This window comes from Poromitra crassiceps, assembly GCF_964638095.1.
Source record: "Poromitra crassiceps genome assembly, chromosome: 11".
Taxonomy (NCBI): domain Eukaryota; kingdom Metazoa; phylum Chordata; class Actinopteri; order Beryciformes; family Melamphaidae; genus Poromitra; species Poromitra crassiceps.
Window position 1 is genome coordinate 30,415,410 of NC_139643.1, and position 26,605 is coordinate 30,442,014.

General features: G+C 44.8%; 1 protein-coding gene across 1 annotated transcript in view; it reads right to left on the minus strand.

The window, feature by feature from the left end:
* The window catches only part of fam135b (family with sequence similarity 135 member B), a gene marked incomplete at both ends in the record, with an annotated part of 37,201 nt that overhangs the window by 4,674 nt on the left and 5,922 nt on the right, over nt 1-26,605 (minus strand). The window contains 14 exons of the mRNA XM_083646802.1: nt 245-342; nt 488-579; nt 902-1,068; nt 2,834-4,826; nt 4,967-5,121; nt 5,251-5,324; nt 6,965-7,120; nt 8,042-8,091; nt 8,204-8,363; nt 11,322-11,448; nt 12,429-12,602; nt 13,823-13,893; nt 16,997-17,136; nt 25,640-25,719. Coding sequence (XP_083502928.1) covers nt 245-342; nt 488-579; nt 902-1,068; nt 2,834-4,826; nt 4,967-5,121; nt 5,251-5,324; nt 6,965-7,120; nt 8,042-8,091; nt 8,204-8,363; nt 11,322-11,448; nt 12,429-12,602; nt 13,823-13,893; nt 16,997-17,136; nt 25,640-25,719 — 3,537 coding nt within the window. The remainder of the gene's footprint in view (nt 1-244; nt 343-487; nt 580-901; nt 1,069-2,833; nt 4,827-4,966; nt 5,122-5,250; nt 5,325-6,964; nt 7,121-8,041; nt 8,092-8,203; nt 8,364-11,321; nt 11,449-12,428; nt 12,603-13,822; nt 13,894-16,996; nt 17,137-25,639; nt 25,720-26,605) is intronic.

Here is a 26,605-nt window from a genome sequence, read left to right on the forward strand (position 1 = left end):
ATGCTGTGTTACTGCTTGTGCAATCTGTAAGGCATGTGATCACGACTCTCTAACAAGGGATTCCTGCTGAGCCCAAACACTGACTTGCAGGTTCTGCTGCCATCTAGTGACCAAAGAAAATACTGCTTAAGTGCAGTTTGTTTGGCCTCAAATGATATTCCCCAAATTAATTATCAATCAATTATCAATCAAAAGTGGAATTAGTAACTTGTATGCTGTACAGTAGGGAAGCTGAAGGACTGACCTTATCCTGCCTATGGTGAGATTATACAGCTGGATATGCTGGATGATCTCATCCAGCAACCTGTCCGTCATGGTGTCGAAATCTGCAAACGTGTCGGTCTGCAGCGGGACAGCAAAGAAAAACACCACCATCAGCGTTCCAAAAATCGCCTTGGAGCACTTTACCAAAAGTGTGACTGTACATGTTATCAAATTGGCTCAAATCGCTGTCATCTAAGAAAAGTGTCCACACACATCATCCTACCTGGTTTCTTTCAGACATGAGGAAGTCCAGCCTGGATCCTGGCAGGCCCAACTCAATAAACGTCTTGACCAGCCGAAGGTCTGCGCTATTCCCTGGAAGCAGAGTGAAAATTATACAGACAGTATCTGGCTCAGCTCTTATGAAAAGTGCCCATTAATCATTCAAGAGGACACCTGCAATATGTTTTAAGATATTAATATTCAGACTCGAGTGTGATTCAGAGTTTGTAGGACATGACTCTCGGAGACGACACTGCATTTACAATGCTATAATAAGCTACTGAAATCTAAAAAAGGACATGGCATAATACAGCATGCTATGCAAGAATTGGGATGCATCAGTTAATAGTTATAATTATGTTCATGTGTTGGAATGCGACTCGGAAGCAGAGCATTATGTTGTACACTAACTCACCATCAAGGCCATGGACACACACTACAAGGTGGATGCCGTCGTCAAACTCCTCATCGTCCTCCTCGGGGGGGAAGTAGGGCAGGTCTGATGCCAGGAGAGGAAGGTCGCTGTACACGCTGGCCTGAAAGCTCAACTCTTTCAACAGCTCCTCTTTGGCCTTGTAGAAACTGGAGTAGAGGAAACGCGCATTGAGAGAAGCACAGAAAGCACTAACAGTACCCACTTGTTTTCTGTCTGTTAGGAATAAATGCAATGATGATAAAATCACTGATGCACATAGAGACATATCATGTATAGTATGTTAGAGTATGCTAGAGTATGTTTATTTGGCCCAGACCATAGTTTTTTTTCTTCTTCTTTTTTGTATTAGCATGTGATCTAGGGCTTGTAAACAAAAGTCACATGGACTCACAAGTAACTTGGTGGCAGGGAGTGAAACAAATCTGATTGCAGTCCCTGTACGTTTAGCTAAGCATGATGCACTCTTTGCTGTATTATTCATATATTGAGAAGGCATTTCACTTGAGTTGATCCTCAGTTCATTGTGCTATGCTAAGCTTTCCAAACATGAGTAACTGCTGGCTATCATATGTCAACATCCATCTTCTTACACCCATAACCTCTTGCGTTTTGCTTCCAAGTTCACTTGTTAGAGGACTGAAGAAGAAGAAGAATCCCATTACTGATGACTGATGCCTGGATCTGCATTTCCACACGTTGGTGAATTGATTTGGTCCTACCTGAGTTCAAATTACATTACTCACCTGCCGTAAACATTCTTGGTGTGAACATGCCATTAAAGGGACAGTTACTGTAGCCAAAAAGCAAAAATACACATTTCCCTCTTACCTGTAGTGCTACAGTATTTATCCATCTAGATAATTGTGGTGTGAGTTGCGGGTTTTGGAGATATTGGCTGTATGAGATGTCTGCCTCCTCTCGAATACAATGGAACTGGATGGCACTCGTCTTGTGGTGTTCAAAGCACCCAAAAAATACAAATTTGAAAAACTCAACAGCAATGTCTCTTTTCAAAAATCATGACCTCGTTATTCATCATCAACAGACCTTGTTGTGAGCAGTTTTATGTAGAGAACCATTTTCTTTCGACTGAACTACCCAGTTAGCTAACAGCTAGCAGCAGCAGTTTCATTTAGCAACTATATTTTCACCAGTAGCTAGAAAAAGTTCCTGAAATGGTTCATATCAAGGTCTGTGGATTATTATATCCAGGTAATGATTTCTGGAAAGGTTGCTGTTGAGTTCTTCAAATGTCCCACCCCTTTTCTTCCTCCTTTTTATGTGTGTGTGTGTGTGTGTGTGTGTGTGTGTGTGTGTGTGTGTGTGTGTGTGTGTGTGTGTGTGTGTGTGTGTGTGTGTGTGTGTGTGTGTGTGTGTGTGTGTGGATGGGGGGGGGGGGTTGGCGGCACTTGGAGCATCACAAGCCAGGTGCCATCCAGATCCACTGTATTCGAGAGAAGGCAGATATATCTATGGCCTATTTCTCCAAAACTCGGCAACTCACACCAAAACGATCCAGATGGATAGCTCTATGAGTACTGTATTTTTGATTTTGGGGTGGACTGTCCCTTTACCCACGGTGCAAACACACTGGAAATGGAACCGACGTGGAAGTGAGGGGAAGCGTCTGGAAGTGCAGGCAGTTTCATTTCGGCATCCTTGTTAACAGACTAGACCGATCACACCGGCCGAGGTGTGGGTGGCTCATGGCCTGCAGCGAGAGTTTGCGCGTCCAGTCTAGGCCGCGTGCAGCCAGACATGACGTCAATACAAGTTGTGCCCAAAACAGAGCGCTGGTGTGAATGGCCGGCCTCCTGCTCAGGCTGAATTTACGCACGCCCCCGCGTGAATCCAGTGTATTTGCGCCGTCCGACTGACAGTGGGTTTAACCAAAACATACAGTGAACTCACTTCAGCATTCTCTCGTTGGTCTCGTCATCCATGCTCAGGGGATTGAGCGACGAGGAGGAGATGATACCAAACGAGCCGAGGGGCTGGTGCGTGATGGGTGAGGTAGTCTGGCGAGCGGACATGCCACTGATGGACGGTGAGTCTCTCAGAACGGAGGAAAAGGGCAGGCAGGTGGGGGCGCAGGACACCGACATGTTCACCACCTCCACCACCTTCTTATTCATGAAGGCCAGGCCCGAGTTGGGGATCTTGGACGGCTTACTGTGGCAGTCCAAAGGCTCTCTCTCGCTGGCAACAGGCAACGCAACATCATTGGTGATCAGCCCTCTGAGGTCACTAGGTCTCTGTGTGGCGTTGGTGTTGTTGGGGACGTGCTGGAGGCCATGCGAGTTCTCAATCGCTGAGGCCTCAGGGGGATCCAGACACTGCTGGTCCTCAAGGTCGAGCAGCTGGATCTGATGGAAACTTCCATCCACAACCGTATCACTCTCCTGATGTGCTGTTCTTTTATGCACACATGGTTTGTTTCCACAGCGGCATGGTGCCTCTTCCACTTCAAAGAGATGCACGTTGTCCACTGATTCTCTCACTCTACTGATGTCTGCTTGATAGTTTATATTCTCCACCTGGCTGGCAATAACAGCACTTTCCTTCACTCGAGGGCCTTCTACAGACTGTTGTAAAAGCAGTCCTTCAGGGACACCACTTAACAGTGGCTTCATTTTGTCTGTCTCAGACATGAACTGTGGAGGGTTTGTGTTTTCAGAGCTGGTAGCCTCTTTGAGAACTTGACCGTGGTCTGTGGCTGAATCTCTGTCTAGTGAGACTGTTTCAGGTTGCTCCCCGTCTTGGTTTTTCTTCAGAGAAGACTGGTTGATCCTAGATGACTCCTGGTGTTGGACTAATCTCTCTGTATCTAGTTCCTGGCTGAGCACGCCTTGGTCCTCCTCTGTGTCTTCTGGGCTACTTATCTGCGGTGCCGATACCGACTTGGTCAGTTTGCTGAGCTGCCTCTGCTGCTGGTCCTCCTCGTAGGGCAGGGAGCTAATTGAGGTGAGTGAGGCCTGTATGCCTCCGCTTGGTATGCTTCCATTGCTCTCCATCTGCAGACCCTCGAGAGAGCTGCGGTGGACCGGGCGGCGTCGCACCATCTGCTGCGGGATCTCCCGTTCGCTGGAGAAGTCCCGAGGAGGGCGGCCTCGCAGCACCGCCTCCATGGGCCACGCCACCGAGCTGGGCTCGCTCTCAATGCCTGAGTCGGAAATGACAGAGGAGGAGCGCTTCATGATCTTTGAGCCGACCAGGCCTCCGCGGTGAATCGGCTCTCTTCTGAGATCGCCAGTAAAAGGGGGCGTGGCCGGATGAGCATAGGCAGTGGGCAGGTTGATGAGAGGAACACCTTCGCTCTCGTCATCCATGGAGTGATTCAACGGCATGGCAATGTCAGACTCCTCTTCGTTGTACTCATTCTCTCCTGCGTCGCTGTGGGTGAGAATCTGCGTGGCATCACGAAGTTCTGTGGCATTTTCTCTGGCATGGTGGACAGGGTACTCATCAGCACTGTTAGTATTTGAGTCAATAAGGGGATGGTGGTTGGAGGAGAGGACCATGACTGCCTCTCCTCTGTATGGGTCGACATCTGAAGGCCTGACTGTAATGTACCTCGGGCCTGGACTAGAGCTCTCCCTGAGCTGGGCTTGCTCCTCTGGTTCCTCTGCCTGTTCTGGTGCCGTTTGAGAGGGCTCTGGACTCTCCTTGCTAAGAATGAAGCTATTGGTACTTCTGCTGCTGGTGTTGGTCCTACTCTGCTCTGCTATGAGTGAGACGTAAGTGGGCAGGTCCATGCAGTCATCGCTGTCCGAGGGCTCCTGGGGTATTGCTGGTGATTGGGACCCCTGTCCTCTTTCGTGACTCCTATTGGCAGAGGTGATGGCAGGATCCGAGTTGGTCTGCTCATTGGTAGTTGCAAGCATTGGCACATGTGATACCCATTCTGGAAAAAGCACCAGTGGCAATCAATCAATGGCAAGTTTTGGGTCACAGAAATTTGCTACAAATTGTGTGAATGACAAAATATTTGTCTTTCTTCCAGGAAATGCATACCGGTATTTGAGAATTCACATTTTGGATTACCTGTTTGAGGAGACTCCACATATCTGTCCTCAAAGATGATGGGCAGGCTGTTCCAGTCTCCATCAATGTCCAGGCACTCAACAGGTAAAGGAGGCATTCTGGTCAGGTAGTCAGAGCTCCGCACCTCTGCAGCTATCTGTCCATGTCTGTTAATTCTGAAGAAGCAGGATAAACGCAAACATAAACAATACACTTCTCTCTATCCAAATCTAACATAAAAAAAATCTCATTGAAGATACTGTAAGAGCAATCATAATTATCTTTCTGGGAAAGCTCATACTTACAAGTCCTCTTGAAATGTCAAAGACGTTACTTTGTGGTGTTCGGTAAAGAAGTATGCCTCAGAAAATCTCCTGACCTGAAATTTTGACATACGGAAAAAACAAAAAGGATAAAAAGAAAGCCAGATTTTCAGTTCAATACTATGCATATTATCTCTCAAGCACACAAAGAGATTCCAATAATTTCTTCCACTTCGTCAGAGAAGCTTGATTGAATATTTTCCCCTTCTCCAGCCCCAATTAGAAATGTGTCATCCTTGAAAGTCAGCCGCCATGACAGGCAAATGGCCAGGAACACGACTTCTGCTGTATTTCCACCCCCTGATAATTACAGATTGAAGTGTTAATTGAAATCTTAACTCCACTGGTGGGTGGAGGCATGACAATATCCCCTCAGGGTAATCTAATACCAACGCAAACATGTTCATTATTCCCAGACAACTGAGACGAAACAGTGTCCAATATGAGAGCTTTGAGAGCTACTCCACTGTGTAGCAGATTGAAAATGGCTTTGTATTCATATTAAACAGCCCAATGATTAGATAGGAATTCTGTTGGAAATTGTATTAGCATGCTCAGCCAGGTTTTAGCCGCCGAGGTTTAGACTGGCATCTTATCATTTCACTAATTCCCTCTAATTCTCAGAGCGCACAAAACGCTCCAGAGAGTTTAAAGTTTGGTCAATATAACTCACGACATTGACCTGTGAAGCACACAGTTCTGAGTGTCTTCAAGTGACAAAAACAACTGAGCAGAAATTTGGTGTGACTTTTGCCCAGTCACTACAATAAATAGCACAAAATGCAGGCGTCTGGGTAGAGCAGCGGTAGAGTGGCATTTTAGTGTCCCATGTTGGTCCCTGTTGCTGTCTCAGCAGCTTTTGCACCGAGGCAAGAATGACATCTAGGAAGAACCACTGAATCATTGTAATATGGTCAAAGACACTCAATACACCAACAAGCACAAATGGTATGAAATGGTATTTACTTCCTGTCTCTTAAATGGGCGTGGTCGCCCACTTTTCTCCACATTTGTCTGTCTGAAAAATGACATTTTAGTGTCCGAATATTCGGAAGATACAGTATGTGGCTTGTGAAAAATAGGTCTAATATTTACTTCGGTGACTATGGGGCGAAACAATCTTACTAATATATTTGGCCGGCAGCTGATTCCGGCGTGGTGCGGCGGTGCACAATTGCTCAACTGCCACGGGCGAGGTCACAAAGCGGCCGAGCTGCGCCTGCGTGCCCGCGAAGAGGGCGAGACCTCGAAGGCAAACCTACGAGGCACGTAGAAATGCGCGGTGAGGAGGAGGAGGACGATAAGGAGGGATGATAGAAATTAGCACATCCAGTTCAGCGGGCGAGGCAGCGAGGGACGCTAGAAAGGAGAGCCCGCTCAATTTCATAATAATGTCATAATCTGTGCTCATGTTCACTTCTCCCATTGGAGTGAATCGACTCAGGTCCTGCTGCTCATCTCGTAAAGGGGCGTGGCAGTGGCAAAATTGTAACACACTGATTCAGGAATTGAGTCGCAGTTGGGCCGTCTCGCTGTAATAAACGGTCTCTGGGATGGCATTTTTGGGCAGAGTAAAAAAAAAAACACCATTTATCCCCCCCAAAAATATTGCCTTACAAAAACCCTACAGTAATATGAACCCTGCCTAGAATGTAATTCATGCAACTGCCAGTAGATGATGGAGTGTGTTCCTCACCCTGAGTGTGTGGTGCTCCTGGGCCAGATAGGAGAGGATGTGAGGGTTGAGCACAGCAGCTTCCAGGAAGCGGCTCCACAGCACAGCCAGCTGGGAGCAGAGCTGGCTCACATCCCGGCTCATCTGCTCCGCTACCTTCTCATGGCCTTCCTGCAGCTACCATAGGGTGGAAGAGGAGGAGGGTTGGTGGTATTAAGCAAACACTCGTACAATAATATGTTCTTGAATGAAAAGACCGTACTGAAAGCCTTTTGTTTTGCAGTAGTTGTCAAAGCTCATTTTCTCTTAGTTCCTCTGTAGGATCCTATTATACATTTTTCAACACGAGAAAAGGCCTTGAAACAACCCATTTGTTTTGTAAGTAATCATTCAAACTGAAACAACTAAGAGGTAAGAAGCTAAAATGACAAAATCTCAACAGTTACAGCTTCTTCCAATATATCCACATCATTGGTCTGTGAAAAAAAGATGACCTCTTGAGTAAACCACTGCTTCATTTGTCATAGTTAGTTACCATTTGAAACCAGCAAAGATTGCATATTACAATAACAAAAACACCTACTGACATCATCTCTAAATCACAGAAATGCTGTAGGTTGTATTGGTCTCATATATTTCAAATGAGCAAAACGCAATCACACCACAAACAAATCTCCATCTCAGTGTACTGTAACAAGTAATTTAGTTTATATTGAGTCATAAAATCGTTTTTCTTATTAAAATAAGTGAAACAATCTGCCAATGGGGTTAGATGATTGCACTAGTTTCCAATACAAATCAACTTGTTTCAAGAAATTTTCCAGAAGCAATTGTGTCATTTTCTTGATGGTAGTGCACTGATCTGGCTTACTGTGCTGACACACTCAATTCTAGAAAATACCTGCGATTGCTGAAACTGCAATGGAAACCAGTGAAGTTGTCTCACCTCACTGGCGTAAAAATAAGATCTTAAGGATAATATGAGATTAAATGACTAAATTAAATGTACATTTTTTGCAGTGCACCGACACTCTCTTTAGGCTATGGCTATAACAATAATGTCAACAATGTCTGTCATGGCTTGTTAAATAAACCTACCTGCAATTCTATTGAGAGCTGGTTCAGAGTTTCTTCTACAGGCAGTACCTCTGTGGAGAGAGCAGTGATTGGCAAAGCTTTCTCTTAGTGTCTGTACCAAACGAAAGAAAAGGCAAATGTTTGAATACACAAAACCATAAAGGGCTTTTTGCATATCCTCACCTAAGTCTAGTGGAGTCTGCTGGAGCTGGGGGATCTCCTTCACCAGTGCAGTGTAGTAGGTGCGCAGGCCTCTGTGTGCGACCAACAGGAGGCGACAGAGCCTTCGGTGCCACGTGTGAGCTCTCTGCAGGCAGTTTTCACTGGGCACATAAAAGCTTCCCTGGGGAGAGAGAGACACGGGGGAAATGTCAACCGCTATGTAGGTCAGTAGACACCTCTAAACGCTCGTCCTTAATAATGGACATGTACACATGCTTGCACTTTATGACCTCCGCCGCAAGAGTTGTGCAGGCTTGTCGCGCCGCTGACCTTGAGTATATGTGTTAACAGGAGCTTGTTTCTGCATTTGGCGAAGCCCCGATAATTACTTGGGAGATCAAATGAGACGTTAGAGACGAGCAGCCCCTAAACACAGCTTGCCGCCAGTCGTAAACGCAGATCGATATGTGTGCGTGGCATATAGGAGGATGTTATGACCTTTACGAGTTCCCAAGGACAGGAACCGCACTGACCCACAGTCCGAGGTGTCACCATTTGTCTCGGGCTTGGCGGGTAGGCTAAGGGAGAGACCACAGAGTGAAACCTTGAATTAAATGATAAAAAACGGAAACTCAAATCTGTTTTGAGTTCAAGTTAGACCCCGGCACATTACCCGACTACAACTGAGGTCAAAAGCTCAAGTTTGCTATCAGTTCTATTAATCATTTGAGCTGAATATAGTATAGAAGTAAAAGAAAATGAAAAAATGCTATGCTATCATTTACTTCTGAATGGAATAGCTCAAAGCAAAATTGTGCAGTGCAGACTACAGTCTGTTCCCAGCAGATGGCTCCCTAACAGTGGAGCAAAAATATTAATTAAATTCCACCATTGCATTCTGCAGTATGCTTTGTGTGGGGACACCAGTTTCTGTCCCAGCAACAGCTGACAGCTACAAATCACACGGTGTCTTTAATTTGTTTACCTTTACCGAACTAACTACCCAAACAACTATCATTGTAGACATCAGCAGCATCATAATTTAGAGTGCGGACGCCCTGAATGTGACCAGTGGCTGCCCTCGCCGAGGCGGCCCTCTGACCCGACCCAGCGAGCCGCAGAGAGGATCTCGTGGCTGGGATGTTTTCGGCAGCGCCAGCGGGGCTCGCAGGTTTGAAAGGCACGTCATGCCTGTGTATCTGGAGATGTACTGTAATTTGCCCTGAGCAGGTAACGCTGACGGCCCTATCATCATACCTGTGTGCGCTCTGTAATTGCAGCAGCACAGTATACCCCGACCAGGAAGGAACATCTGTCTGTTTACTTTCATAATTCGCTTTACCTTTATAGAGGCCTGCCGGGATGAGTCTGCGAGCGGAGGAGCGGAGAAAAATAGCTATTTCTTTTTTCCCTATGAACTAGTCATTATCCTAAAGCTATAGTTCCCCCGGCCTCTGACAATGCTTGGGATGTGTCCCAGTTCTAACTCACATCTGATGTGAGAGTTTCTCCTTTTTATAACTCTATTTCATGCGCAAACTCTGTTTCCTTGCTCAAGAAGCAACGGTTCCAGTGCAGCGTCCCTGTTCAAATCAGCAGCCTGAGAGACAGGTGAAGAGATGTGTGTTTTGGCAGGATACCATGGAGCTTCTGCACTGCTGCAGTCATACTGCAGCTGATCCCGGTTTGGAATTGGTATTATTACAAAACCAGGAGCAAACCGAGTCTAGAATCTAGACTACAGTACAACAAGGAGGGCAAGAAGAACTTCTCAAAGGACCCTATTTTTGTCAAGCTTTCAGAGTTTTTTCTCTCCATGTCACCAAGACCCAAGAGTTTCAGGTGTCTCACTTCTAATGGCCTCATTTTCCTCTAAAAGTGTCCCATGCTGGGATCCTTCTGCTGTTGTAGCACCAAGTCCCCCTGCACCTCCATTTCTTTTTTCTCTAAATTCTTTCCCTCACTGCAATTCAGCTGATAACAATGGAAATCTCCAACATGTGATTTATTTATTTATTTATTTATTTTGGCAATATTAACCAAAATAACAACACTTAGAGGAAATGCCACGCTGCTGTCGAGGGGAGAAAGTGCTGAAAATGTACTTCAGCCCGCAGGTTAAAGAAAACAAAAAAACACGTCTAAATAAAGGTAAAAGGATTTGACCTGCGGCTATGTGGTACGTGGCAGTTAGAGCAGAACTCATTACAGTGATCAAACGAAGCCCCCCTGCTCGGCTAAACGCAGCGCTTATTAAAGCGCCCAGTCAGGGGTGTGCGTAAAAAAACAGTAGGCGGGGCGGGGGGGGGGGGGGTGCCGCAGGTGGTGGGGGGGTGGTGGATGTGGGCTTTGCTGCCACGGGCGGCGGGGGGGTGGGGGGGGGCAACATGGGTCCTCATTAAGATTTACAGTGTGGTGTGTGACGTCCGCAGGGAGATGCATGTTATAAACCAAACGCATGGAAAAATGGAACCAACAGCTTTTACAACGCTACACCGGTACCGCCGTAAATGATTGACAACAACGGGAGAAGGTTGAAGAAGACAAATGCTGTGTTCTGTCTACGGTGGCTAGCTTGTGCCGCTAACTACAGTATGCTGTCAGTGGTACGGAGGTGAGCAGACTGCACCTCCGTATTGCTTCCAGGTGCTACGCCTGTATTCGTGCCCGGATAGGAGGGTTAATCAGATACCACGAGAGAGCGTGGCAAATCATCTCCATGTTGGCGTCTGTCTTTAAGTTTTCCCGACCGCTTCTGTGTGTGTGTGTGTGTGTGTGTGTGTGTGTGTGTGTGTGTGTGTGTGTGTGTGTGTGTGTGTGTGTGTGTGTGAGGAGAACAACAGGTCCAGGATTTGTAATCCTAGATCAGCATGACCCCACATTCAACTCTCAGAGCTTGAATCCTTCTGGACGACGTGCCGAAACAAATCACAGCTAAATCCATCAGTGGGAGATCGCGGTTATGTCATCGCTTGGCATTTGGCACCCTGACATGGCGTTGCTGCACAAGGATGGATGATGGCGAGCTTAAGTGGGAACGGGACGCCACCGGGTCATTTTGAGCCGTTCCTCGGCGTTCGTGAGGAACCGGGGCCTTGGTTTTCTATCACTGCCGAAAGTGCAGGAAGGGTTAACGTACCTCAGAGATGACAGGCTTGCAGTAGCCAGCTCCGAACATAAGGTTCTCTACAGACATGGCAGATGGGTCGCTCCCACTCTCTGGCGAGCCCTTCCCGAGCCAGGAGCCCTTCCCAGTACGTGCAAAGCTGGACAGAGAATATGGAGCGAGCAGAGCACAGAGAGACATATGAGCAAGTGAGGGAGAGAGAGAGAGAGAGAGAGAGAGAGAGAGATTTTGATTTTTTTCCTTTTTCTTAAAAGTAAAACACTTAAAACCCACAACTAGGTACTAGATACATTGTGCTTGCAGTACGCAAAATAACATGAAAACAACAGAATACAACAATTGACAATACAACAATTCCCTGTAACAGGGAAGCCACCTTATACAATGCATCATTAACTACATAATTTCTCATAATTGTCTCACATACATTAATTTAATTGGTTTCAGGTAGTCTATTCCACCTTTGACAACACAGCCAATAGAGTACTATGTAACTCAGTCACTGGGGTCTCATCTCAAGGCAATTCTAGCTCTCTTATTCTGTGTCATTTGGAGCCTTCCTATCTCACCGATACGTGCATTGCCCCAAATGGCTTCGAGAGAGAGAGAGAGAGAGAGAGAGGGAGGGGGGGTGGGGAGGAGATGGGGAGATAGAGAGAGGGGTCAAGAGATAAGCTGAAAGAGGGAGTTGGTGTCTAATGTGATCAATCAAGCGATGCTGTAATTTTCGTAATGCACGGGCCACACAGGCTAGACACTGAGTTTATGATATTGGCATGCTGGATTGATCAGACAAGTATTTGGAAACCTATTGGCCAAAACAAACATGAGGTGTATGGCTAGCTGTGCTAGTTAATCAGTAGTCATTCTCCTAAGTTGTTTGTTACTGTGCTGTAGAGCAGCGGGCTCAACGTGGGGTTCGCTGACCTCCAGGGGTCCTTGGGTTCCAGGGGTCCCCAGCAACATGAGGAGTGGTTAATTTAACTATTATTTATAGCACTAGAAATTATCCCAATGAGAGAAGGTACTGTATAAGAATGGCTATTATACTTTTCTCTCTCACCACCACTGTTATTTCCCCAGTGTAAACAGCTCTAATTCAATACCACAACAGTCTACCTGATTAGCGGCTGATGTAAGGCAACCAGTGAGGCGTGTATGGAGACAGAGATGACGGACAGGTGGAAGTAGTCGAACATGACGGGGACGTGGTGGTGGAGGCCTCGCCGCGGGTGGAAGTGGAGGCCAAGGGTCCGGCTGCTGATCAGGGGGACGCTCACGATCTCTGCCAGCCTGAACACCAGGGGACAGAGGGAGATACATATCACGTCACAGAGACGATCTCTGCCAGCCTGAACACCAGGGGGACAGAGGGAGAAACATGTCACGTCACAGAGACAATCTATGCCAGCCTGAACACCAGGGGGACAGAGGGAGAAACATGTCACGTCACAGAGACAATCTATGCCAGCCTGAACACCAGGGGACAGAGGGAGATACATATCACGTCACAGAGACGATCTCTGCCAGCCTGAACACCAGGGGGACAGAGGGAGATACATATCACGTCACAGAGACGATCTCTGCCAGCCTGAACACCAGGGGACAGAGGGAGAAACATGTCACGTCACAGAGACAATCTATGCCAGCCTGAACACCAGGGGGACAGAGGGATAAATGTATCATGTCACAGAGATGATCTCTGCCAGCCTGAACACCAGGGTACAGAGGGATAAATGTATCATGTCACAGAGACGATCTCTGCCAGCCTGAACACCAGGGTACAGAGGGATAAACGTATCATGTCACAGAGATGATCTCTGCCAGCCTGAACACCAGGGTACAGAGGGATAAACGTATCATGTCACAGAGACGATCTCTGCCAGCCTGAACACCAGGGTACAGAGGGATAAACGTATCATGTCACAGAGATGATCTCTGCCAGCCTGAACACCAGGGGACAGAGGGAGATACATATCACGTCACAGAGACGATCTCTGCCAGCCTGAACACCAGGGGGACAGAGGGATAAACGTGTCATGTCACAGAGCTGCACAAAAACAGTCCCTCATGTAGTTCTTATAACACGTGGCTATAATGAGAATAGCAAAAAACACATTTATAGGAATATGGTGAAGCAGAGTTTTCAACATTTTTTAAGTAAGAACCTCCAAACTGTTAAAATGTGTTAATTAGCTTTAGCAACACTCAAGGCTATGTTCACTGAAATTAAGTGTGAAAGCTACCAGCAATTTATGTTCATTATGCACAGCCAACTTATCACACTTATCACACACTAATTATGCATAATGTATGTGCACTTTCTACATACATACAGTATAAGCTGCATGTGTGTGTAGGTCTCTCTCCCTTTCTCTCTCTCTCTCTCTCTCTCTCTCTCTCACACACACACACACGCACGCACACACACACACGCACACGCACGCGCGCGTGCACACACACACACACACACACACACACACACACACACACACACTCCTCAAAAAACCTACTGTTGCTCATTGTCGGTGAAATGTAGATCCAGCTTGAGCTGAAAGTCCACTTCACTCAAGGCTTCCTCCACCTGGGAAAACAGCAGAAGCAATGCTGTGAACATGTAGCGATGCCTTGAACTGGGCTTTCAAAATGCATTCCCAAAAAAACTTGTTGAGACGTTGAATAGTTTATTGCGTCAAAAAAGGGTTACAATACAGTTTCATAACTCAAAAGATAACAAAAAAACAATTGAAGGTTATAATAAATAGCCCTGACTAAACAGTTAGCTTACATCTCCCAGTAGTAAGCAATCAAAGGTACTGTGATTACATCCAATTATATTCAAAATACTACTGTGATTAATGTAAATAATATAGCAATTCAAATTAACACATACAGTATGCAATAATCCATAGCTACCGAAGTGAGTTACACTCATGATCAAAGAGCATAGAATCATGTTTTTGAGGGGAGATGATAATAAAGACTCCCGAGTTGAATTAGCAAAAAGAAGGTAAAACATAAAAAGGGGCAAACTACAAAAGACAGCAGCATCAGTGGAAGTAATAGATTCTTTTGAAGATAGAGACACTGCTTCACAAGATATAGGGCCCAGTTCTAATACTCATTATATGAGGCTACAGTATTAGGCCTACTCCGCACTCTCTCCCCCTCTCTGCTTTTCCCATTACACATACAGTAAACACACAGATCTGTGCAGTTTTGTGGGACGTATTGATGTTTGGATTGATTAAGCACACATGTGGGCGTAAGCTGTGGAAACGAAGGGCTATTTTGGTCTGTGCTATCTGCGGCTGCGAGGAGCAGATAACCTCCGGAAAGGTTAATGAGCAGGAGCCTTCGGGAGCACTGATGGCTGAAATCTGATATGCCTTCAAGCACCACCTCCACCTCCACGAGAATGTCTACATTTAATGAAATATGCTAAAATTAGGGAGAATCTGCCGCCATGAAAACCCAGATCCACATTCTGACCGAAGCCACTGAAGGCAGCTTAGGTATCTAGAAATGTGTCAGGGAGAGAGTGAGTGATGATTGGCTGGTGTCAAAGTGTGAGCTATGGCTATATGATATGGATGAATAGCTGCGGGCGGGGGCCATCTTAGCTCTGACTCATTGGAGCCTCGTCTCACCGCTGTCACCACTGATCAATTTGAGCTCCGGTGGCTCCCCCCGACAACAACAACAACAACAACAACAACAACAACAACAACAACAACAAAAAACAACCGCAGTGGATATTTGGGATCCCGCCCCACGGTGGAACCGGCGAGGACGGCACATCAATAACTGTCTGGCAGGTTTACACGCCTGATGGGTCGTGCTGCCCCTGGTCGGTCTGGGGCACATGTAAATCATGCTAGTCCACCTATTAAAGACAATTAACCCCAAGAGGCGAGGTGTGGAGCTCAATAATGTGTTTCTATGTATCGCTGAGTTAACTGCTAATGCCTAAACTGCACTGCATGCTGGGTAACATCTGTGTATCTGAACCACCGATCTGAACTAGTTGCGGTTGGGGCCCAATTGCAGCATTTCAGGCATTTGAAGCTGCTGGCTGCACCAGGTCCAGCCTTGTTCCACCAGCTGGTTCTGTTACACTTGTTTTACCTACAGTGTGGCTAAGTGAACAGACTGAACACAATTAGCAAGTTTGACTTGTTCTTCCTCCCAACAACTCAAGCTGTACCATGAGCCATATAGGGCAGTGGTTCTCAACTGGTCTAGCCTCACGACCCACATTTTTCCTTGGTCATTTAGTCGCAACCCAATTTTCAGAATTTAGCACAACTTTGTTGTGTCATCTAGAGAAGAGAAGAGAGAAGAAACCAGACGGACAAATCCCGTCTTTATTTCGTCACAGATGACACAACATGCATGCACACACGTGCACGGCAGCCAGTATACACACACACACACACACATGCAACCAACTTCTTCCAACCGCCGCTGGCCAGACACCGATCTTCTGCATGTTTTTAGTGGGGGTCCATATTGATATTGAACATGCCCATTGCACCCCCTTTTGACCAGTGGGCGTGGAAAGTTCTAAGTTGGCCCATGACCTACTTTTCTACAAAGTTTTGTGCAAATCCGTTTTTTTGAGATATCCCGCAGAAAAACAGACAGACAGAGAGACAAAACAAACAGGGGTGAAAACAATTAAATGTCAATAAAATAAGAATTCATTCCATGTTCTTGGAAGGTCACTCAGTAACTAGCTAACTAACATAACCTTTTGAGATATCATGCTGACAGACAGAGAGACAGACAAACAGACAGACAGACAGACAGACAGACAGACAGACAGACAGACAGACAAACGGGGGTGAAAACATGACATGGAGGTAAAACCCCTGTAGGGGTTTGATAGGGCTCTTAATCAGTACCAATGACTCGACCATTACTTGCAAAGGTACACACACTCTCCAGTGCATAGCCTACACCTATTGAATTTTAAAGATGGCTGTGCCAGAGGGTTGTGTAGGCGGAGATCAGCTCTGTTGATGTTATTTCAGTTCCTTCAGGTTGCCAACGGGGGTCGATAAAAGAGGTCGGATTAATTACTGCCCCTTTACTTTAACATGCTGAACGTGTAAAGACGTGGCAACAAGCCACAACTGTGGAGCAGCGCTGTTATGTAGTTGCGTTATCTGTATCAGGGTCCCCACACCTTCTTAAACATCACATTCAAAAAGACTTTTCAATGACCTTCCAGGTCCAATTACCTCTAATTCAAGGACCCGACCCGGCACAGTTGGAGAGACACGGATCAAGGTTCATTACTGTTACAACACTGAGAATGTTTATAATGAGAACTAGCAGGCTTTACAGAAGCTCACGGCTGGAATGTGTGAACACTTCTCAACTGTGCTGCATACTGTAGATATAATATCAAAGAACTTCAATTTATATTATTGCACAAAATCTATCAATTCAAGCATTTTCAATAAGCCACGTCTCTTCATGTCTACTTTCAAAAACTTTCAAGGCCTTGTTCCCACACACACGCCCCCCTCAAATTCACAAGGATTTCAGGGACCTTATGAAATGATTTGTCCCGCATTGTACCGATATGATTTTGGGTAACAGGCGAGACGATCCACAGCATGACATTTTCCATTCTGCAGGGAGGGCGTGTGGAGCAGAATACCACGGGCGTGACTCACCCTCTCTCCATCCAGGAGCAGGTGGACCTTGAAGCTCATGCAGTCGTTCACTGCAATCTCCTCGTTTCTGTACAGGATCTGAAATATCCGGCTGAACACGGCGCCGTCGTAAACCCCCGCAGAGCTGAAGCTGCATTCTCCTGATGTGGGGACAGAACAAAATGCACTGTGGCTAATATCAGCATGCAGTCACTTATTCTCTGTGCTGTGAGCGCAAGGATGAGGGACTCCTTATTGACATTATGACATTAAATACTGCATTTATAGACAATAAAACAGCACTAAACACATAGGTACTTGATGAAACATGGCACTGTCTCAGAAATGCATGATCCAAACACGTATAAGTGTATCATTGCCCATTCAAAAGTCATAGTTAATTTCCTTTGCTCAGAAATGCATTCGTTTGGGTCTAAAAGTTCATGCAGTCAGAAAAGGGAGGCAAGTACATTATATTGCCAGACTAATGAAGTGAGAGGTTGTCACATAGTTTTTTTACCATTGATTATACAATATTATGAATTAACAATATGCTACTATAGTCTAACAACCAGGCATGTGGTGGAGAATAAACCCACCAAAACAAACACGCATTCATTTGCAGAATTGACCACTTTTCATTAGATATATCCTAGTAAGTGGCAGGATCTTAAAAGCTTTCAGAAAATCAACAGTAGCGAGAGTGGCATCTAGTCCTAATAAAAACAGATATTTAAAATGACCGGTCTAAAGCTAACTTTCAGTAAGTGCTTCAACTTTAAAATAATGAACTTATTCAGTGTCAGAAAGCTCTGAACAAATCACAAGAACTTATCATAACAGTCTTATCGGAATTAGGCCTGACATTTAAAATGATTATGTGGGATTATTAGCATAAAGTGGGCATGTCTGTAAAGGAGAGACTCATGGGTACCCAAAGAACCCATTCTCATTCAGATATGTTGAGGTGAGAGGTCAAAAGACCCCTTTGAAAATGGCCATGCCAGTTTTTCCCTCGCAAAAACTTAGTTATTTATCTGCCTTCCTGAGAAGCTAGCATGATACAGGTGGTACCAATGGATGCGTTAGGTCGTCTAGTTTCATTATGATAAAGACATCTTCACTCTAGCGTTAAAAATTAGCCCGGTACAGCTTCTGAAATACAGTAATGTCAGGCGTGGATGTGGGCGGCCTTTTCCATGTGCCCCCGGTAAAATCATCACCAGTGGATACAGCACAATAAATAAATAAATAAATAAACTTATGGCTCGCGGATCCCACTTTGGGAACCAGTGTTTTTTTTTCTTCTGGTGGTTGTTGGCCTCACGATGACCTTTTTATTTCTCTGATTTAAAAAAAAAACACATCCCCCACAAAAGCTGTTTTGCTTGACATCAGTGGCTGTTATCGCCCCACTAACCAAACACTATTAAAGAAAGGAGAAATCTTTCTGTCAGAGTGTCGCTAGGGGGAGCTGCTCGTAAGAAGAAAAAAAAACGTCCAGGTATTCAACACACAGGCACAACATTGAGAACAGGTTATTCTCGTTTGCAGGTTTTGTTTCTGGAATTCACTGACCGGACACGTAAAGAGCCGTCTAAACATCTGCTTGTTTGGATTTGAAACATCCTCAGTGAGCATCGTGATGACTGCTTACTCTCTGATGCTGGAACGTTTTCTTCCTCTCTCTCTCTCTCTCTCTCTCTCTCTCTCTCTCTCTCTCTCTCTCTCTCTCTCTCTCTCTCTCTCTCTCTCTCTCTCTCTCTCTCTCTCTAATAATGCTGTCACTACTTACAGCATCAAGCAGCCGCAGCCAGCATGAGGGATGTGTGGCAGGGACACTGCAATCCCTCTAACGTTAGTGATACTGTATATACATGGAGATGGAAGGAGCTGTATAGCTGCTGTATATACATGGAGATGGAAGGAGCTGTATAGCTGCAGGGAGATGCTGCGTCACCTCACACAGTAACAAGGCCTGAGTTTCCACCCACAGTCCAAAGACATGCAAATCAGGTGGATTGGAGACTCTAAATGGCCCATAAGCATGAATGTGATTGGCTGCGGTTGCATGAGCCATATTCTTTTCTTTCTGAATGAAATCACTCTGATTGAAGTGTTTACATGACTACTCTTACATGACGGAAAGAATATAGATATTCAATCAAACGAAAGAAAGTGACCAGAGTGAGCGTTTACAACATCCATCGATTATGAAACGGATTATGAAAATGGATTTATTATGATCAAGGTGGTTACATAAAGCATTTTTATTCTGGTTGGGCCACTATAGGGTACCCCAGGAATGAGTCCGGAAGACCCTGGATGTTAGCACTTCCGGTTTTGGGGTTTTTATATGGGGATTTTGTTTAAATGCTTGAAATAAGGTCTGTGGTTAACAAAAGTTTATGAAACAGCTAACTTTGTGTTCAGCAAGAGAATCTTCACAAATGAGGGCCACTTTTATGATTTTTTAAGTGTAAATAAGTTTTTTTTAAATATGCGATTTTCAGAAAACACTTCAAAAGTCATAAAAGTGGTCCTCATTTGTGAAGATTTTCTTGCTGAACACACAAAGTTCACTGTTTCATATAAACTTTTGTTAACCACAGACCTTATTTCATGCATTTAACCGAAATTCCCATGCAAAAATCCCATTGACTTTTACATGTAGGAACCAGGAAGTGCAGGGACTGCTGGGTAAGCCTACAAAAATACGTCATCTCTGTGGTACTCTATAGACTGATTATTAGTGGAATAAAAGGCTGTGTGTAAACACAGCTTATGTACTGTCCAGTGTTTCCCAGTGCATGTGGGGACAGGCTCCACCCCGCACCCCTGTGACCATGAATAAGCAGCTAAAGAAAGCAAATTAATGAATTCTAGCTGGGATACAGCAGCTGCATCTACAGTACACACACACACACACACACACACACACACACACACACGCTCACGCATGCCCTAATCACATCCTTTAACTGGCATACTGTGTGTTTTCTGTTAAACAAACTGCTGCTTTCAGCTCATTACCTCCTCTGCTGACACTTCTTCTGCCATCTTGATACCCTTCTGTATGTATAGAGCTCAACAGTGCCCGCCCACTTTTGAACGGCTCCGGTTCCAGGAAGCAAATTCCCCATCCATTTCTGCATTGATGTTTCAGAAGATCATTTATAGAGTCTAATGCCTGGAACCGAGCCGACCAGCTACGAGAGGAATCGTGACCATAAAACTTTTTTTCTCTGTGAATCTTATGGTTCATCTCATTGCTTGTTGGCTTGGTTCCAGGCTTAAAACTTAAAACTCTTTATATAAGGATTTTCTTAAACTAGGCATCTCGCTCGTAGGCTAGCAGCATACAGTTTCAAGACATTTTTTCTGTTAACGGTCACATGTCATGCTCACGCTAAATGGGATGAGCAGGAATAATAACCCACCCAGTGGTTGCTTGTGCGATATAGAGTTCTAATAAACTGGCGTTGGGGCTGATTTATCACATCCTGCACATGAAAACCAGCAGAAATGCCCTGAAGCTTTTAACCACAGTGATTCTGTACTGGAAATAATCTGCTTACAGCCACTCGTACTCTACAGCTGCTCTACAGCTGTTTAGTCTCTCTCTCTCTCTCTCTCTCTCTCTCTCTCTCTCTCTCTCTCTCTCTCTCTCTCTCTCTCTCTCGTTGTTTTTTTTTTCTGAAGGGCACAGACAAGTGAAATGTCAAGCGTAGAGTTTTTGCCAGAGACCACTGGTCAGGGGATTAGTTCTTATGTCTCTGTATGATACAGTAGATGTGAACACCCCCAACCCCCCACCCCCTGCCCCAGCCCCAGCCCACTGGCTGGACAGCCCGTGATGGTTGGGAATACGTGACCTTGTGTGAAGGAGATGAAAAATGGGGATGGGAGGGGCTGCAGCTCGGCCCCACCAATTACAATATGGAGATAGTCCTCTATACCCTGCTGCTCATTCTTTCCCCCATACTGCATGCTGCACAGCTGCGGCTGGACGGACAGAATACATGGTGGTGATATGGTATATTGCAGAGGAATATGCAAATCCTTGTTGGATACAGGGATGCAGTGCAGAATAAACCCAACTAAACTCTAGTTAACCCATGTTTTCTGGCTGACATGTATCTTTATTACCTCAATTCATATACATTATATATATATATATATATATATATATATATATATATATATATATATATATATATATTTCATATCGGTTATTTACCACTACATCACTGCTAAACATAATATTGCTGAATGCAAATAAATGAGCAAATAACACTTCTCCAAAACTGGAGACTAACAGACTATTGAGAGCAATTATTGTGCTGCTGAAACTATGGGCCTTTTTCATCACAGCCGTCATTTTGTGTCTAAAAGGCAGTGTAAACACAGGTGCAACCAACTCATTAATTAGGGCCCCATCACTAAAACACCTAACTGGACTGGAAGTTGGAAACCCTAATTAATGTGTCGGTGCACCTGTGTTACTTCCTGCCTTTTAGACACAAAACGGCTGCTGTGAAAAAGGCCTATATTGCGCTGCCATCTTCATCATCTCCATGCTACCCATTAAAAGTTTGGCCGGGGAAGATTTTGCACTATCGGAGGACTAATGAGGTAGGGAAATTGTCTTGCCTGCTGGTATTCCTGTCACCGTGTCTGTCTCACATGAAATGAATCAATGTCACATCTCAGGCGCAGACACATGCAGTGCTTTCCCACTCTGCTGTGTCCTTAGTTGTGTGTGTGCTGCTCCAGTCATGACAAGCTAAAAATAGCCGTTATTAGGCTACTGCGAATCAGTATTGCCAGGCATACAGCTTCCTGCATTGCCAGAGAACCAGATTTTAATGCTTGGCTCAGCCACAACCTATGAATATAAAACCGAATATAATTTATATAGAATACAATAAATCACTCCAGAAAATGACGCAAAATGAGTTTGATTTGTATTGGAAACAAGTGGATTCATCTCACCCCTGATGCCTTTTTTCACTTGTTTTGAAAACTAAGATGGATATTTTCTGCACTGAAAATGTGGTCTGAAGGTCTTCTTAAGCGACACTGGGCCCAGGTGCACTCAATCAGCCTAACGACCCCAACACCATGCTCCTGCAAGTCAGGGCCAGGAGAGTGGGAGAGTTGTCACACTTTTAGATGTTTTATTACAGAAAGTGTATGAAACCCATGACCGAAATTGTCATACAATCTGACGTTCTGTGATTTATAGTTGGAATTATTGTGGAAATAAATTACCCTTTTTTGCTAGGGACCCCTTGGAAGCCCCTCAAGGACCCCTGGGGGTACCTGGACCCCACTTTGAGAACCACTGCGTTAGATAGCCTACTGAATCCTACCATTCTGCTCTATTATGTGGCTGCTGAACATTAAATGCAAAAACAAATGTCCTTCATGAGATGTATATTATTTTCAACTTCAGACATAGTTTCCCCTTAAATTGCATAACATTGCCATATGGCAACTACATGTGAATTCTTTGCACACTGACTCTTTCTATCTTTGGCCCAGAATGCACTTCTGTTTTGGTATTTGCTGCAGAAAATGTGCCCTGGAGCTTCACAGCTCTTTTAATACATCCATGGTTCAGAGAGTGAAGTACAAACAGGATTTCCTGGTCATGTATTGTGATATATTTTTTTCTCGCTACAAAGGCAAAGACACCCTTTTCACAATCAAACAGTATAACATGGATTTTATTTTAAAAAATCATAAAATGTAGACAAATTAATTGTTGCTAATTGGCAATGCTCTACAGTATGCAAGAGTGTTGTTTAAATGTGAGAAAATGTTACTACAGCTAGGATGTGGCATTGAAAATATCAGCTTCCTAACAGAAGGAAATCAGGTGAAATAATGTACTTTTATGCTTATAAAGTTAAGTTTGTACAGGCTAAGATTGAAAAGAAGGTAACGTGAAAAAGGTCACTAGCCAAGAGTCTTCTCTGAACTTCCCTACAGCTGTGCAACAGTCTCTGACACAGGGGACAACTCTTGCAAAGAAACTCATCCTGAAGGAATGGAAGTTCCCCTCTTCACCCTCTTTTCAATTGTGGCTGATGGATATTACCTCTGTTATACGGATGGAGAGACTTAGGTTCCTGAGGACCAACTCACTTAAGAACTTTTGGGCTATTTTGGACCCGTTTCTAGCCTACCTCGTTCAGATAGGCTGGTAGGCTGGTTTCTCATGGACCCCTTGCGTGGGATCCCCGGCACAATATCTCTTACAAGCACATAAGCACCTTATGCGACTGGTAGCGCAACGTAAAAATGAATGTCAATAATATATGCATGTTTTTTCTTTTCTTTTCTTTTGTCTTCCTGTGTCTGAGTTGTTTGTCATGTTTGTGTGTTGTTCAAAAAAGTTGAAAATAAAATATTGGGGGGGAAAAGGTCACTAGCCTATTGCGTCATCCAAAGCTGGATGCCGGCGCCACTGAGGCGTGTTGGCACTATAACCCAGAAGATGTTGTGAAAGATTACCCTTTTCACAGAAGCTTCAAAGAAAAGAGCGTCCAACACAATCTGTGTCATTCAGACCAAGAATGTGGATCACACAACAGATGATTGTAGTCATGAAATGATTCCTTGTGTCATGCAAGCTGGATTTTCTCACTCATTCCTTTCTGTACTTGGAACTTACTGTAAATACGACCCAACTTAGCCAAAAATGGTCCAAAATAGTGCAGTTTGTTTGGTTACATATTTTTGTAGAATTGATCTAATTGATCAAAACTTCATTGGTTATCGATGGGAAGACCATCACCTGAACTGATTCTAATGCAACATTTTGATGAAATTCTACACAAGGATACATAATTATTTATTTTATTAATATTATTAGTAGTAGTAGCAGTGTTAGTGGTGGTAGTTGTAATATTCTGGGTTCAAATTGAAAGTTTTATTGTCCACCCTGCCAAATATAATTCAGTTTAAAAAATCACGTGCACTCATTTCTAGCTTGGGCATGGGTGCATATTATAGTAGTGAGATGATTGTGAGGGAATACTTAATTTAAAATACTAGTGTACAATAAAAAGCATTAAAATGGTTACATTTAAATATGTAATAATAGCACAAAATTAGCTACTGGCAGCTTCAAACAAACTAAAATCATTATTGGCCTTAACATAGGCTAATTGCATGGGTCCAGACCTTTGAATCTGACCACTCCACCAAGTTGAGTTTTGGCTGCTTCTGGTCTCACATCGTGACATGCAACAGCGATTTGCTCACACAAAAAAACGACTGGTCCAACGAGCGCCGAGGAGGACTAACGATTAGCCAATCAGCATCAATAAACAGAGCAACGGGTGCAAATGCAATGCAATGCATAAGCATTGGGGCACGGTGGCTCAGTGGTAGAGCTGTCGCCTCACAGTCAGAAGGTCCTGAGTTCGATTCTCGCCTGGGACACTGTGGGCGCTGTGGTTGTGTTCCCCCCCATATCTTCAGTGCCTACTGCCCAGGTGGGGTATCTCGTCGTAAGGGCCTCTGTCTGTGTGGAGTTCGCATGTTGTCCCCGTGCTCCCCCAGGGGATTCCTCCGTATATAACCCCCCCACTAAAAACATGCAGAAGATCAGATCGTCATCGTCATCCAACCAGTGACGACAACATCCGAAGTTGGTCCCCGGGCGCTGTACGAGAAAGCGACCACTGCTCCTGGCCTGCCCCCCGGAGGAAAGGACATGCCTGGATGGGTTAAATGCAGAGGACACTTTTCACCGGCCACCGTCAGCATGAGTGTGTTGTGGCCGCATGCATGTGTTGTGGTGTTCGTGTGACAATAAAAGACGGGGCTTGTCCCGTTACAAGAGACCAATGCACCCCTCTCCCTCCAAAATCAGATCTGCCCGGTCCCACTGTGATCCAATATTGTTCTGTCAATTCATGCTGCCTGGTTGAAAAATGCTCATGCTACCATCTGTAAAGGGGAGACTTGTGGGTATCCACAGAACCCATTTTCATTCAGATATCTTGCGGTGAGACCTCAAGGGACCCCTTTCAAAATAGCCATGCCAGTTTTTTCCCCTCGCCATGGTTGGTACCAATCGATTCCTTGCGTCTTCTAGTTTCATATGACACCAGCTACTTCACTCTATCTTTAAAACACAGCCGCTATGTACAGCCATTTGATTGAAATTGGCACTTTAACGGGAGAAATTACCAATCGAGAGCACAGCAGGAGAAAGGGTTCAAAATAGGCACACTCCCGCGAAAATCGGGAGCGTTGGCGTATGTTCAAAGGGGAGATGTTTTTTGCGTTCTCCTGACTAGAATAGATTCAGGTAGTTACGTTGGTCTCTCGTGATTGGTTAGTGGAAATAAAATCCCCCTGGGGGAATCTCCTCATGGAAATCGATTGAAGTGGAGGCAATGTCAGAGTAGACGGAAATGGAGTGTAAAGAATTGACAATTCAGTCTGATGGTTGCTGCCCACAGACTCATTAAATGAGAGTACAAAAACAGGGATTATTTGATTAGACTGAGAACCAATAATATAGAAAATTGGGAGCGTATCTTCATATTGCTATGAGGACACTGTCCCCTAAAAGTGAGCCTAGTAAATACATAATGTGAAAAGATCATACAGTGTGAGGAGGATGGAGGCATCAGTTCTTACCTGTATTGCCCTGTGTTGTCGCTATCAATCTGTGTGGCACGCGAGGTGAGACCTTCAGTCCTGCTCGCACCTGGTAGAACCTGGGGGACAGAAACCACATTCAGGACCACACAGAACTACACAACGCACGCTCGAAACCCGGCCGCTCTGTGATTGCTATATAGCAAAGAAGATATAAGAGACGAGAGAGGAAATAGGTCTAATGTCACATTTACAGTAGGAGAGATATTTTGCTCTTAAGTTTTGATTAGTCACTTCCTGTGAATGCAGATTTCCCACAAGTCACCATACCTGACACCAGAATTAGCCTATATTTGGGCAAATAGGGGGAAAATGATCAACGATCAACTAGTGGATCCGTGGGAGTTAGACCCCCCTGGGAGTTAGACCCCCCCCGGTCTGGAACACAGTCTCCAAAGCCCCCAGGTCCCAGGACACTCAAATTGATGTCACTCGAGCACTCAATGATGTCATCAGTGATGATGTCAACAGATTAAGTCATCATTGCTCGAGTGACATCACATCATTACTGTAGGGCAATTAATTTGCCCTACCTCATTTAAAAATCTGGCTCCATTAGGTCACCTGCAGGGGTGCTCTTTACATTTCCTGAAAGATTCAGCGCGATCACACACATAAAATGGCATAGCTGTGGCCGAACACAATTCTACTCAAACACTCACACACAGACACTGCATTCTTATTATAGGATATAGGATTATTATTATTATTAATATTAAAACGTGATAACTCAATCAGTCGTTTTTGACTTTGAGTGACACACAGAAACATTTTCCCAGAGTTTTACAGCTGCTGCTTTCCCAATGTAAGTGGACAGGAATTTCTGTTTCTGGGCTGCAGGATTCTACGTGACTTGCAATACTGAGCTTGGCCACCATGCTCAATTTATCGTGCAATTGTAGCTACTGTATGTCTTCTGGCACATGCAACACTGTTGGTGAGGCT